The following is a 15,796-nucleotide window of genomic DNA, read 5'->3' as shown; positions in this document are numbered from 1 at the left end:
GCTGAAATGATTTTCAAACTGTAAACAATTTAGTATCTCTCAAACTGTAAGCTTTTTTCATTTACATTGCGGTTCTGTACGCTTTTTATTATGTTTATTGCTGTTTGTTTTGCTCAAATTTCTGTTTACTTGCAAAAGCTTTAATTTGCTGTCGTTTACTTTATGCTACAATTGCTTCCAATGTGGAATGAAAAGCTCTCGACTCGTGCTGGAAATTTCCTATCAGCCTAGTCATAAATTCACTTTGCTTGGGGTACAAACAGAGCCCGTCATAGTAGATTCTCAACAGCTGTTCGAAATTTGCTTATCAGACAGATAGTTCCACTTGACGCTAACCCAAGGTCTTGCTAGACCCATCAGAAGACCCCGATTAATTAGTATGTCTATTACGCAATCACAACGGCAAATGTTTCCATGCCAATGTAGATAAAAGATACAGTTAGTCAATTAATTGTTTTGACAAAATAAATAATTCACACATATTTTTAGTTAAGCCCGAAAGATGGAATTGTTTCAACTATAGAAACAACTATATAGTTGTGAATATTTTTCTTTGTCAAAACAATTAATTTTCATACTGTCTAAAGAGATAATACAAATACATCTTTAATATATGTATGCATAGAAAAATGTAAATCAAAATCATAACATGGGATACCCTAGAATCGAGAGTCCATTGCAATGCCGGATTCAATGGGATCTATAAATGCAAAACTGGTGGATAGCATAACCATAACCATAAACTGGTTTAGTTCTTTTCGTTCTTCATGAAGTCGTAGACGACGGAGAAGTCCTTGTTGCCCAGGCCCTGGGACTTGAGTGTGCGATAGATTTGGTGAGCCAGTGCGCCCATGGGAATGGGTGTGTTGGAGGACGTGGCGACGCCCGAGGCGAGACCCAAATCCTTGGTGATCAGATCGGTGGAGAAGCCTCCCTTGTATGAGTTGTTGGCTGGAGCGGTGGGGGTGACGCCGGGCACAGGATTGTACAGCTCGGAGGCCCAGCAGCGACCGGTGGAGGAGTTGATAATCTCAGCAAATGTGTTGGGATTCAGGCCCAGACGCATGGCCAGATTCATGGCCTCGGAGACACCAATCATCGAAATGGCGAGCATCATGTTGTTGGCCAATTTGGCAGCCTGGCCCATGCCATAGTCACCACAGTGGGTGATGCGCTTGCCCATGCACTCGAGCACAGCCTTCACCGTGTTGTACTCCGCCTCCGTGCCGCCGACCATGAAGGTCAGTGTGGCCTGCTCGGCACCGGGAACGCCACCAGAGACGGGAGCATCAATGAAGCGGGCTCCCTTGGCGCTGATGCGCTTCTGCAGCGACTTCACCAGCGTGGGATCGATGGTGGAGGAGTCAATGAAAAAGGTGTTCTTATTGACGCCATCGGCGGTCATCTCCTCGTACGAAGCATCCACGATGTCATTGTTCGGCAGCATGGTGATGACAAAGTCCGAGTTCTTGGCCAGCTCCGAGGTCTTCGCATAGACAGTGGCGCCCTTGGCCTTCAGATTGTCGCAGGCGGGTTTCGAGATATCGAACACATGCAACTTGTGGCCCGCCTTGATCAGATTGCTGGCCATATGGCCGCCCATGTTGCCCAGACCGACGAAGCCAATGTTCTTGGAACCGCCCTGTGTGGACATGCCACGCACTAGAGTCTGGCTCCAGGCGTTCACCAAGGACTGCGATACAATGCGAAGCGACATGATAACTGGAAACGAGAATGGAAATGGAAATTGAAATTGAAATGGAGATCGTGTTATGTAATGTCTATGCCCCCTCTGGCCATAGAGGTGAACACACCCACCTGCGGCGAAATGAGACTGACAACGGCTGAAGGTTCTACACGATCGGTACACTGCCAAAAGCACACTGAGATCGCCGTCTGCCCAACAGACGACATCAAGTGTCACGTAATGTGGCTTCTTTCCAGCGCGTGTGCCAGGGTTGTCAACTGTTGACACAATCCCGTAGTGAAACCGGCTTCTAGCAACGCTTTCGGCGTGCCGGCAACTCTGCCAGATCGGAACGCGCTCTCCCACTGAGCGAGAGTCAGAGAGCAAGAACTTCCAGTGCCAAAAGCTCTGCCGGCATGAAGTCGATGCTAATTGAATAATTCGCGCTGCAGAAACTGCGAGCTTATCATTTGCTTGCAGACATCGGCTGATGCTGACAACTGGAATAGGGAAACGGGAGTCGAGAAGGGGGCACGGCGACAGCGAAAAAATGTGTAAATGCAAAGCTTGACAAAAGCTTTGTCACAGCCAGTGCTTGTCAAACTGCAAACACACTGTAAAGCTTTATTCTGCTGCGTTGGATTAAATACTTTTTAGTATAAATGCGATAGATACGTCAATATTTAAAATAAGAAATATAACAACTAAATAATTGTGTTTATTACAATGTAATGTAAAACGATTTTCCACTACTTTAACTTGATTGTTTTTGTACGATCAATTTAGTTAATTAAATCTAGCCACTAATTTTATTATGATGATGATATAAATAACGATAATTAATCCTAATTATAATATTCTTATTTTCCAGTTTTATTTCTATTTATTTATATATTATATACTTTTAATTTATTTATGTATTAGAACTCTCTCTCCCATCCCTAAAATCCGCACTTTTCCAATGCCCATTAAATCCCTGACCTGACTAATACTTAATTACTTGCGGTGTTACTTAATAATAGTCTAACATTCATTCTATTACTATTAACAACACTAATCTTTATTGATCTGATTGGGTTTTTCTGGGTTTTCCCCAATCCCTGCAACAAATGTTGGATCATTTATAATTTTTGCATTTATAATTATCTAACTTTAATTTTTTTTCTTTACAGTTCATAATTTTTATTTAATTTTATTTGTATTTGTAACCTTTAACTTAATTTTTATACTTGGTAATTTGTTTTTGCCAACTGCTTTTAGTCGTGCATAAATAAATAAGCAATATTATATACAATATTTTCTGTTATTTTTAATCATTTTTTATCAAAGTAAAAAGAGTCTATCTTATAAAAAACAGAACGTTAATTATATTTTAGTACTAAATATATGGTTAACAACAAAACTAAATAACATTTGGATTAAATAACAAATTAAATAATAATATTGAGTAATTAACAATAGTGGGTTCAATCAAGTTGACACTCACACTCATGCAAGCATAGTTTATCATCAAGAACATTGAGCTCGAGCTCGTTTCCGATCTACGTCAATCAAATTGTAAAAAAGTACGGAATGTAAATATCGATTCTAATGCTAAGCCGTCAGTGTTCCACTTTATAAATTGTTTCCGCAGTCGTCGTTCGTCGGACTTAGAAAACACATTAGTTTATCGGAATGTTTTCAAAACTCCTCGCCGTTTTTGATCGGCCTCCCGCAGGTATTTGGAATACCTCGTTTCAAAATTTGGGATTCTGACATGTGCTCGATCTTTTTTTAATAGATCCTGTTGCAAAGAACTTTCCACTTCTGGGATCTCCGTGGCCCGTCACACTCCTAATTCTTGGCTACCTTCTCTTTGTGCTGAATTATGGCAAGAAGTTTATGCAACACCGTCAGCCGTATGATATCAAGAAGATTATAATCTTATACAATCTTTTCCAAGTTATCTACAATGCGATTATGTTTGGCTTTATGTGTAAGTGTAATATCATTTTAAACTGAATAATTCCTTTTAATTTTTAATTTTTTTTTTACAGTTTATTATTTTTTCATCGACCCAGCGTACCCCTTGGATTGCTTGCACACTTTTCCGTTGGATGACCCAAAAAAAAATATCGAACGCGTGATATCCTACACATACTTTGTCAATAAGATAATAGATCTATTAGATACGATCTTCTTTGTGCTCCGGAAGAGCTACAAACAGATCACGTTCCTTCATGTCTATCATCATGCATTGATGGTCTCTGCTATGTACTGGGTGTTTCGAATCTACGGCTTTGGTGGACAATTCTTTACAATGGCACTGGCAAACACATTTGTTCATAGTGTTATGTACTTCTACTACATGATATCGGCTATTTACACAGGGCTAAAAGGGAGCATATGGTGGAAAAAGTACATTACTAAACTTCAAATATTTCAGTTTGTATCTGTGATGTTACATTCAGTCTATATACTAGTTTTTAATCCAAAATGCGAATGCCCTCTCATAGTGCATTTAATGATTTTCGTTCTGGGTGTAATATTTATTTCACTGTTTACTAATTTTTACATAAAGGCTTATGTAAAGCCTCGGAATAAAAAACAACAGTAGACAAGGAGACAATCAATTCAGCCTATGACCTGAAAAGCTCCAACAATTTGATGACTAAATTAAAGTGAAATAGAATGACCAACAAATAAAAAAACAAATTCCCGTGAACTTTTGAACAGTAAGAGATTATTTACATGAATTCATTGTGTGATTTTTTCAACTATAGCAACTTCGTTATTCGGATTATGTAAAGACATGGAAAAATTAAAAAAAAATAAGAAAATAATTGAAAGTATTTTAAGAACTCTAAATTCCGATTACGAATTGAATTAAATTGAGATGCAGAATCAAAAATGGGGTCAGACATTGATTAAAAATAAATTCGTCATAGAAGTCGGTTAAATTTTGATAATAAGACCGACATTTTCGAAAACTTTTAAATCTGACCATGAACAAACCTTAGAGGATAAGCCGTGATAAAAACTACATTCTTTATCAAATTCAATGATATTTTGATAAAAGTATGGCATATCTAAGAGTGGCTTAAGAAAACAAGAAAATAACTTTTGTTGACTATGATACACAACTCTTTCGACCATTGTCTTGCTTATATATTTTAAGTAACTAAATTCATTATCAGCATCAGCAGAAAATTAGATTTAAATTAAGGAACGGGTATCTCATAGCCGGACACTTGAATATAACTAAGTAAGTCAATGTTTGTTAACCTTATTCTCTTTAATTTACACTTTATGAATACAAATCAAAAGGAATACAAAGTTCTTTTCCAATGCACTTTATTCAAATTCTACAAAATATGTAGATTTGGAAAATAGTGCAATATCATTGAAATTGTTTCCGCAGTCGTCGTTTGAAGCACTTACACCACACATTGGTTTATCAAAATGTTCTCAAAAGTCCAAGCCATTTTTGATCGGCCTCCTGCAGGTATTTGGAATAGCTATTCGCTCTAAAAGAATTGTGACATGTGTTCGATTTAATCTTAATAGATCCTGTTGCTAAGAATTTTCCATTTCTTGGATCTTCGTGGACTGTCACTTTCCTAATTCTTGGCTACCTTTTTTTTGTGCTGAATTATGGGAAAAAATTTATGGAAAACCGTCAACCGTACGATATCAGGAAGATAATTATCATATACAATTTCTTCCAAGTTGTCTACAATGGAACTCTGTTTGGAATTATGTGTAAGTGTGACAGCAATTTGAACCTTTCGAACCTTTTTAAATATTTCAACGTTCTTGACAGTTTATTATTTTTTCATCGACCAAATTTACCCTTTGAATTGCTTGGCAACTCTGCCCATGGATGATCCCAAAAAGAATATCGAACGCGTGATTTCCTACATATACTTTATCAATAAGATAATAGATCTACTGGATACCATCTTCTTTGTGCTCCGGAAGAGCTACAAGCAGATCACGTTCCTTCATGTCTATCATCATGCATTGATGGTCTCTGCCATATATTGGGTGGTTCGATTTAACGGCTTTGGTGGACAATTCTTTACAATGGCACTGGCAAACACATTTGTTCACGTTGTTATGTACTTCTACTACATGATCTCGGCCATTTACACAGGACTAAAAAGAAGCTTGTGGTGGAAAAAGTATATAACGAAAATTCAAATAATTCAGTTTGTAATTGTGATATTACATTCAGTCTATATATTGGTATTTAATCCAAAGTGCGAATTCCATGTCGGATTGCATTTCCTGCTTATCACTCTGAGCTTAGTATTTATCACTCTGTTTTCTAACTTTTACATACATGCCTATATGAAGCCTCGGAATGTAAAACAACAATAAAAAGGAACACAAACAATAAACAACCAACAAGCAATTTAAATTGAGTCGAAATTGATATGTAAAATACAATAAGAATACATGACAGTGGCATACTCATTTTAAGCAGAAGCTTAAACATTTTGCTTAAGTCAGTTTTTCTTGCATTATGCAAACTACACGAAAGTATCGTTTTTTTCAGGCATGTAAGTTATCATTCCTAAATAAGTGCTAAATAAGAGTTAATGAATTACAATTATAAAGAACACAAAGTTCTTTTTCAATACGGCTAATTTAAATTCGGCCACGAAATTTTTATTTTAAATTTTAATGACGAACCGTACAAGTTCAACATTGAAAATTGCTTTCACAGTCGTTCATTGTGGTGCTTAGACAACACATTGGTTTATCGGAATGTTCTCAAAAGTCCTCGCCGTTTTTAATAGGCCTCCCGCGGGTATTTCAATTAATAATTCGCACATTATGAATTCTGATATGCGTTCGATCAATTTATAATAGATTCTGTTGCAAAGAATTTTCCATTCCTGGGATCTGCATGGCCCGTCACAATCCTACTTCTATTATATATGCTTTTTGTGCTAAATTATGGCAAAAAATTTATGGAACACCGACAGCCTTATGAAATCAAGAAGATTGTCATCGTCTACAATTTTTTTCAAGTTATCTACAATGGAGTTATGTTTGGAATTATGTGTGAGTGTTAATGACTTCAAATTCGAATGACTTATACAAATGTCACATCGTTCTTGACAGTTTATTATTTTTTCATCGATCGAGTGTATCCCTTGGATTGCTTGGCAACTCTGCCCATGGATGATCCCAAAAAGAATATCGAACGCGTGATATCCTACATATACTTTATCAATAAGATAATAGATCTACTGGATACCATCTTTTTTGTGCTACGGAAGAGCTACAAACAGATCACATTTCTTCATGTCTATCACCATGCGTTTATGGTATTTGCCATATATTGGGTGGTTCGATTCAACGGCTTTGGTGGACAATTCTTTACAATGGCACTGGCAAACACATTTGTTCACATTGTTATGTACTTCTACTACATGATCTCGGCTATTTACACAGGGATAAAAAGAAGCTTGTGGTGGAAAAAGTATATAACTAAAATTCAAATAATTCAGTTTGTATCTGTGAGTTTACATTCAGTCTATATACTTGTTTTTAATCCAAAGTGCGAATTCCCTGTCGCATTGCATTTCCTGATCCTGGCTCAGTGTGTTATATTTATCACAATGTTCAGTAATTTTTATATGAAGACTTATGTGAAGCCTCAGCATCAAAAGCAACAATAAAAAAGAAGACAATCAATTCAACCTATAACCTAAAAAGCTACAACAATTTGGTGAATAAATTAAAAAAGTAGAAGTGAATAGCCAACAATCTAAAATCAAACGTGCTTGAACTTTAGAGCACATCAAGTATACTCGAATTATTTCAAAAGTTGTCAACAATGTTCTAAAGTATTTTCGGTATCCTCTTAATGCACATTTTTCATAATTATTATTAGTTGGTTTCTTAGAAATTCAAATATCTACAGTATGTCTCAATTTGAATATATTTATATGTCTAGAAAATTTCGTCGAATTTTTTAGATTTTGCTTTCCCATTCGAAGTCGCATTCCAATTCTTCGCCTTTTTTTTGTATTGTAATTGGGTTCCCTTGGGGTCACAACATTGCGTCAGTTCATGCATATCAAAAACCACACGCGCAACTACAAAATGTTTGAAAAAAAAATACAATTTTGTATTTGTTTTGTATGTACTCTCGTAAACAGTTTTTGCACTTCACGATTTTTGCCAAATAATTCAAACAATCACAATAACTATAAATTCAAACAAAACTACGTACAGTAGAGACTCGCTATGACGATCTGTGAGTAGAGAATCTGTCATTATGTTTGTCAGTAGTTCTGCATGACGGATGTTCTACAAAAAAGAAACTACATTTTGATTTGATGATAGTACAAGTTTGTAGTATTCAATTAAATTCATTTTTATATTGAATAAAAATGGCATAATGGCTAATTGGTATAAGAATACATTTATTATATAAAATCACTAATAATTTATAGTTGTGTTAAAGTCTAAAATTATGGCAGCTGATTTTTTTGTCAGTAGTGAGCCTTTAATGTACGTCATAGCGAAGTTTCACTGTATAACATTTCTTTGCTATTTTAATCTCATTTCATTTGATAACTTTCCCACCAGATCATCAAAATTCGAAATATTGGTTTTGATGGGTTGTTGTTGTTGTTGCTGTCACATACACACACACACACTTAAAATGTTGGCATGCATGAAATTGCAACTGGAGCTGCGTTTCGCAAATTTCGGTCACTTTACGAGGCGCTTATGCAACGTCGACGTCGACAGCGACGCCAACGTCGTTATGCTTTATCAAAAAGCCACTAACACGATTTCGCCAGCAAGAGGGAGAGACAGAGACTGAGGAAGAGAGAGAGAGACATAGCAAGAACCTGCTTCAGTGCACAGCGGCAGCTGGCGAAGATTGAGGAGCTTGTGGAACTGGAGGAAACTTCGATTTGGATTGAGGCGATCTTGCACGTTTTTGTCATGATGCTCGCCGAGTATTTTGATATCTGTGTCAAACCGTCTGCCGACTCAAGTGTGGGCAGCTCAGCGATACGAGTGTAATTCAATTGAAGGAGTGTTTCACAGCCAAAAGAAGTACATCTTCTGCCTTTCTGACAAAGAAAACAAAAAGAAGCAAAATAAATGCAGAAAAATCAAATCACTTTACATAATCAACGGCAAAGCACTTGTCATATTGTCAGTCTGTCAATGGACAGCAATAACAACATGACACCAAACGAACAACAAAAACACATGCTTAGATAACATTTGTGTGTATAAAGTGCAATTCAGCGTATGATTAACATTAACAGCAATAACAACAGCAACAAATGACCAAGTGAGAGCGCGTTTTTAAATAATTTACAGCAGACAAAGAGTAACAATTAAGCCTGCTTGTTGGAACAGCTTAACGACTCACAAATACCCTATAATTATAACACAACCTCCAATACATCGTTTGATCTTAAATTTTTAGATAACCGTGTACTAGAATTCTTAAATTAAGTATGAATCGATCTTAAATTTATAATTCTAACTGAACATTTCTATGACAGCTGTATGATATAACAACCGATTTTAACCGAACTTAGTCAGAAGATCTAAAACCACGCTAAAAATAAAATTTGTGATTTTTTTTGAGATTTTTTTTTATACCAAAAAAAAAAATTGTTTCGAAAATGAAATAAAATTAAATACGACAATGATTTGTACTAGAAACAAATACATTTTGGGATTAGTTCAAGATTTTTCTGTACCTAAACTACAAAATGATATTTCCATCTATTAAGATTTTTAAAAAGCGAACTTGAAATGAGATTTATGTTCTCAGTCTTATACATTTTCAGTCCGCTTGTATCCCCTGTTTCAGTACAAAAATCTTGATATTTTTGCAGACATTTTAATTATTATGATTTGAGTTTTAGCATTTAATGGATATGTTTGTCCTGAATACCCGACATCTCAACTAGCTGCTGGGTATGTGTACAAAGCGCAAAACCTATGAGCATGAAGTGCGCCACATGACCAGAAAGCCGCGCTTGGACAAGCCTCAAGTCTCAGTGGCCCGCATCTCAACGCATCGCGTATACGCCATGAGGTACGAGTATGTCTGCTCATTAGGCGCGTCCGCAATATAACCTCTTTAGTTGTTGTTATTTTTACTAATTTCGTTGCAAAGTTATGTCAAAATATGTAGATGCACACTTAAAGCATTAACACCACAAAATTTCACTTGCAAACGGAATTTTAAACAACCGCAACGCACCCACAAGACAATGAAATGCACTTGAGATCATGACAGGAGCTTGAATTGAAATTAGCAAAAAGAAATATTGCAAAAGATATCTGAACTGAAATTGGGCTTGTCTTGGTTCAGTTTTTTGACCCGACTCTAGCACGATTTGTAATGAATTTGCGTGACTTTTGTCTGCATGCCACAACGTTGATCTATGAATCTGTGACTTTGCCGGGACAGCAACGAGTGGCAATTGTCATCGTGATCTACTCGCACTCGTATTGCCATTTTCAATTACTCGTACAATTTCAATTTCAATTTCCGGCAAGCACGTAATCGAAATAACATTTTTAAATTTTTTGGCAGTGAAATTTTCTGTGCAAGCTGTTAATGCTTCTATCATCGAGTTTTAATTATTTGCCCAAATCAAAGACACTTGCACACACGATTATTAGCTTTCGCTGTAAGTGACAGGTAATAGGTAGCAGATAGCAGATAGCAGGTAACAGGTAACCGGTACGAAGTAACACTTTACGGGTAGCTGTTCCCAGTTGCAGTTCCATTTCCACTTGATTCACACATTGTGGAGTCTACTTAACAATTAACATGTCAGTCCCATTGAAGACCACTCCAAATAAATGAAAAACTAAACGCAACTGAAATTGAAATTGAAATGCACTGCAGTCGCTGCAACCAACTAGGGAAAGGAAAGTGAAATTACCCCCCGTCCTCCGCCGTTCACCACTTACCCGGTTGACGATGGGTTTTCGATTTGTTTTCAATTTCATTTGGTGTTATTCGAATGTTTCTAAGGCTTTTTAATACGCCACATGCATAATTATTATGCACACACTCATATCGACACTCAGACACTCACATTTACACTCATACAAATTGGCGGCACTGATAGAAGGCCTATGCTCGAGTATATTACAAGCATTCAGTGAAATTGAAAATCATTTTGAAAGCGCTTAAATTATTTGCTGCCCGACAAAACAGACATTCCATGCCACCGTTTACGTTCAAAGCAAATGTTTTGCCACAGTTTTCTGGTCAACATATTACAAAATTTTAATTGCACCGACCAAAGTGAAAAATGGCCAGAAAGAGCGGCCAACGGAAGCGACAATACTCTCCAATATTGTGTATAATTAAGAACTGCAAGGCAATTAAAATTTAAACATTATTTGTAAATATTTATAAATGAAAAAAAAAGGAATTAACAAATATTTTTCGATAGTTAGCTGCGATAAAGAAGAGATAAGAAGACAAAAAACAGAAGTCAAAAAATGTGTCCTATAATTGTTTTTTATTAGAATTTTTATCTATTACACCACCTAAAAATTAATAAAATATGTACATTATACAATACTTAAAAATACATTTTTATATAAGCAAAAACATAACATATATATACTTAATAAATTTATTATCTGAAAAGTTGTAAAGCCTTTTAAAAGTCAATATTAAAATATTAGTTAAAGTTAATTTGGTTTTTTACGACGATCCTTAAATAAAATCTTTAAATCTATATTTGTAAAATAAATATGTTTTTATTGATAATATGAAAAATATTTATAAACTTTTTTTAAATTTTAAAGCCTTTAAAAATGTATATCAAAATATTAAAAATGGAATTAAATTTATAGCCTGTTACACAGCAATCGCTTGAGCGAAGCGTACTCTTGGCTAGAGTATAATAATTAAAGAGGTAAATAAATATTTAGTTAACCCAAATCTGAAATAATAAGGAAGGAAGGCAACCAGCGAAACTGCTGCCATGTGGTGCCTCGTGTGGTGCCTTGTGTGGCGTCTCTGGGGCGCACTTGTAATCGTAATCCAGTTTACGAGCAGATTTCAACCACATTTGACCAACGCGCCACAGCAGCAACAGCAGCAGGAAGTGTTTCAAGAGTCCCATATACGAGTACGTATATGGCGATCCCCAGGCATTTTTGGCACCAGCCGGAGGGGGAGGAAAACGACAACTACAACGACAAAAACAACGACAAAAAAGTTGTTTTAGTTTCATACACCAAAAAAAAAAGTAGAAATTTTACTGACAACACTCGCAATGTCTCTCGATGCGTCGATGCGTCTCCTGAGCCAAATCTGTTGGGGCAAGTTCCATTGCATAATGCACGCCCGATTTAATGTGGCATGTTGCATCAGCACTTCGTGTCCTACGGCGCTATAGACTTGCTTAAACGTGAACTAAAATTCTGCAAGAAATTTAAATATTTTAACAAAACTGCGACACATTATTCAATTAAGTAAGGTATTTTTTTTTTGGCTGGTGGGAAAATTTGGCCAAAAAATTGACTTTTATACTATGCAAATATCGTTAATCTTTTCCGCATACGTTTGGAAAAACTGCGCAGCTTGGGAAAACAGTAACAGCAACAACACACACATAAATACTTAAGCAAGGCTGAAGGTCGATTTGTCACGGCACTTGAAGTTGTTGTTGAACTCATTGTTACTGTGGCATTTGGACTAAGGCATCGCCTTGGGCGTATGAGCCGGGAACTTGTTTAGCACTGGAAAACAGAAAACGGAGACCTGCCAGACGACTAAAAAACACCTGTGAAAAGGTCAACTAATGCCCCACAATTGGCTGTAATTGCTGTCTACGATTGATTCTCAGTTGAGCTAAGAAATGAAAGTGCTTGGTTCTGTTTCTATACAATGGATCCAAGCAACGGAAGTGCCTTAACGGTTGAATGCCCACAGAGACCTGTAGATCATGTCTATAGCCTCAAAAAATTAATCACCTGCATAACGCATAACTTATTGCTGGAAAGTGACAACCATCCTCTTGGCACCACCCATAACTCAACCCAAGTCGTTGCCGATGATGGCAATGCACTTTTACTTTGCACATTTTCTTGACAGGTTTCAAAGTTGTCAGTTGAGAGACAACTTTACCCGTTAGGCTCTCCTAATGTTCACAATTTGGCCAATTTGCATACACAGACCCGTCTATTGGTATCTGTACTATATGCTAATTAACTTAATTTCCACGATCCATAAAAGTCTCAGACATAACAATTGCAGCTACCTTCGAGCGGAAGTCGAGTCTGAGAATTTTTTAATTACGTATAGAAAATCTTCTGAAAATAACACATAACGCCAAAAACGTTTAAGGCCAATTCTTGACAAGACAAAGAAACGATAACAAGTCAGCAATGAAGGTTGTAAAAACTAGGCACACACTGCGTATAAGTAACATCGATTTAATCTGTAGAACGCCAGAAATGTTTATTTATTGTATAGAATCTTTGTTTTGCTATGCTACACATTATTTAAAATAAATACGGAATTCGTTCTCATTTATAATAAATATAATTATCTATCTATAACTCTTCCTATGCTATTCATTTCATTTGATTTATTTTTAATAAAGAAATATTTTTTTACTTTATTTTTATGTATTTTGTTGTGTTATATTTTATCTACTTCAAGAACGTAGATTAAACATTGTATATCATATATTGCATTAATTAAAGTTGCAGTTAGTTCAGTGACTAATTAATACTTTAATTAAAAACTATCGTATTTTTTTTCAATCATTTCATGTAGGTATATGAAAAGGTATATTTATTTGCTAAATTAACAATTACAATTTTATTTTTGCCTCTTTTTATAACATTTTGAGATTAATTCTTAACAAAAGGTATTTTAAATTAAATCTCCGTCACTTTACCCTGATAAATTTATGTTTGTGCTCGTCAAGGGTCCGACAAAAACACATACAATACTGAACAACTTAATCAAAGACTCGCGCACAATGGAATTCATGTAACAGAATGGAGTCAAAAGCGTGGGCGACCTTGAGTGCAAGTACCACATGCCAGTTAAAGCCAATTAAAGCTTGATATACGGATCTATGGAATGGCAATGAGTCAATATATAGATATACTGTAGATCCACGAGTTGAGGGGCGGTACATTAGGCGGCACTCTTGGCACATGATTCATGCGCTGCAAAACTGCAATTGAGCTCAAAAATGATTGCAACTAATCGATTTCTCAGTGCAAAAAAAAAAATAACAGCGACGCTGCGACAATTGCAAAATTCAAAATGAGACAAAGATTGAGAAGGAGATGGAGACTCAGATATTTATTGCATTGGACTAATTTGCATTTGAGGTAAACATAAAATGCCTGTGGTTGTAGCTCATCGCCAGAACGTACCGTACACATGCAGTTCGTTGCCTAAGTCTTTTGTTTGCCAGCAAACAACCAAATGCAGCAGGCAGCAACAATAGTCGCTGTTAACCACATGTGCGCGACTATTGCTACAGTTTTTTTATATTTTCTGTGGTCAGACCAAAAGCTGCAGCTACAAATTTTAAAAGCCACTTTAGACGCTTGCGACGCCAACGCTGGCGTCGCAGCTGGCAGCGCTGTTTGCCGTTGCTGTTGCCGTTGATGTTGCCGTTGGCGTTGTCGTTGTCGCGCTGAAGAAAACCAAACCACAAACCAAAACCACTCTTACTTACTTTTGGCCACAGACGCTTTTCATTTCTTCAGTCTGTTAACGGCACTCCAACGATGCAGACGCGTCAGCTCCGGCAAATTTCAAGCTATAAACTGTAACTCGTATTTGTGACTATAATTCCAACTGTAACTATAACTGTATCTAGTGCACAGTGCTGCCAAGCTTGTGTGTGTGTGTGTTGCAGATTGAAAGTGCGTGTGCTTCCTGATCGAGAGATCTGCTCTCTTATTTATTGTTGTTACCATTGTTGTTGTAGTGCCTTCAAGTGGAAGATACATACAAGTAAATACATACATAAAGAAAGAGAGAAGAAGAAGAAATCATAGCTAGTGAAATTTTTGTTGAACGCGTTCGTTGCACCGCTTATTGGCAACAGATTTCTCGACCCCGTCGCGCCGTCTGACGCGTCGGCTGCTAATTCCGCAAATTAAACAAAATTAAAACATTAATTGAGCCAAAGCGGTGAAAGAGAGAAGCATAAGCCGCTGCCCACTTGCAACAATTTGAGCTAAAGCGGTAAGTAAGCTGCCACAGCTGCCACAGCAGAGGAAGCTGCCAAAAAAGGCAAATAGAAATTGATCAGCTTCAATACATATACATATACACTCGATCGCCTCTTCTCTCAGTTTTTTTTTTGCTTTGCTGTTTTTTTTCATGCTCTAATTATTTGGAAATCTGTATATTTTGTTTTCATCTTCAGCATGCAATTTTCGTTTGTCAGTCCGTCAATAACGTATACAGATTTATGAACAGATTGTGAGTCCAACAGTCGTCTAGTTGTCCATTTGATCCCTAACGACTCGATGACACAAAGCGTCATAAAGATAGACATCAGTTGGTCAAATGGTCCATTCTTTGTGGGCTAACCCAAGTTTCACTAGAGTGAAATTTTCGGGGAAAAGTGAGAGAGAAAAGTCATGTATAGTATATCTGTCAATTTACATAAAGCGAGAGGGGAGGGGGGCTGTCCACACTCGAATGACAAACGAGGCGATGGCAACTTATTTTCGCTTTCAATGGGCCAACTATCAACATGGCCAACTATCCATCTAGCAATGTGTGTGGCATGCCCATAACGAAACTAATGTGCCGCATTTCTTGTCATTTTGGCTTTTACCTGCACCGCTCAAGCAGCAAAAAAAAAAACACTGAAAAAAGCGAAACTGCCTCACATTTTATTTGTACACTATATTTGTTTACTTACATATTTATATGGCATTTATTTTTATTTTTTACTTAACGTATTTACTTTTTCTGCCTTTTTTCTCTTTGTTTGTGGCGACGTTTTGGAAATTAAATACTTTCTAATTACAATAAACGCAGGCAACATTTTTAGCCTTTGGCAGTGGCCGAAATCACGTATCCGACGCGTTGGCCAATGCCAATAAAAAAAAATA

At 36.6% G+C, this 15,796-nt stretch overlaps 2 protein-coding genes across 6 annotated transcripts; one reads left to right on the top strand and one right to left on the bottom strand.

Moving 5' to 3' along the window:
- Window positions 1-588: 588 nt before the first annotated feature.
- LOC117784757 (probable 3-hydroxyisobutyrate dehydrogenase, mitochondrial) lies at window positions 589-1,926 on the bottom strand. Its single transcript, XM_034622564.1, has 2 exons — window positions 1,819-1,926; window positions 589-1,722 (listed from the first exon to the last, which is right to left on the bottom strand). The coding sequence occupies exon 2, from the start codon at window positions 1,715-1,717 to the stop codon at window positions 749-751; it is 969 nt and encodes a 322-aa protein (XP_034478455.1). The 5' UTR covers window positions 1,718-1,722; window positions 1,819-1,926; the 3' UTR covers window positions 589-748.
- Window positions 1,927-3,324: 1,398 nt separating this feature from the next.
- Window positions 3,325-7,387, top strand: LOC117785033 (elongation of very long chain fatty acids protein F-like). 5 transcript variants are annotated; one of them, XM_034622912.1, is made up of 4 exons: window positions 4,608-4,931; window positions 5,088-5,171; window positions 5,234-5,428; window positions 6,800-7,387. In XM_034622912.1, the coding sequence occupies exons 2-4, from the start codon at window positions 5,129-5,131 to the stop codon at window positions 7,357-7,359; spliced, it is 798 nt and encodes a 265-aa protein (XP_034478803.1). In that variant the 5' UTR covers window positions 4,608-4,931; window positions 5,088-5,128; the 3' UTR covers window positions 7,360-7,387. The 5 variants fall into 5 exon arrangements, with proteins under 5 accessions (XP_034478805.1, XP_034478804.1, XP_034478803.1 ...); XM_034622914.1 differs by lacking the exons at window positions 4,608-4,931; window positions 5,088-5,171; window positions 5,234-5,428 and adding exons at window positions 3,325-3,404; window positions 3,468-3,662; XM_034622913.1 differs by lacking the exons at window positions 4,608-4,931; window positions 5,088-5,171; window positions 5,234-5,428; window positions 6,800-7,387 and adding exons at window positions 3,325-3,404; window positions 3,468-3,662; window positions 3,724-4,405.
- Window positions 7,388-15,796: the final 8,409 nt, after the last annotated feature.

Source organism: Drosophila innubila (assembly GCF_004354385.1).
Source record: "Drosophila innubila isolate TH190305 chromosome 2R unlocalized genomic scaffold, UK_Dinn_1.0 1_C_2R, whole genome shotgun sequence".
NCBI lineage: Eukaryota > Metazoa > Arthropoda > Insecta > Diptera > Drosophilidae > Drosophila > Drosophila innubila.
This window is presented reverse-complemented; position numbering and strand designations above follow the sequence as displayed.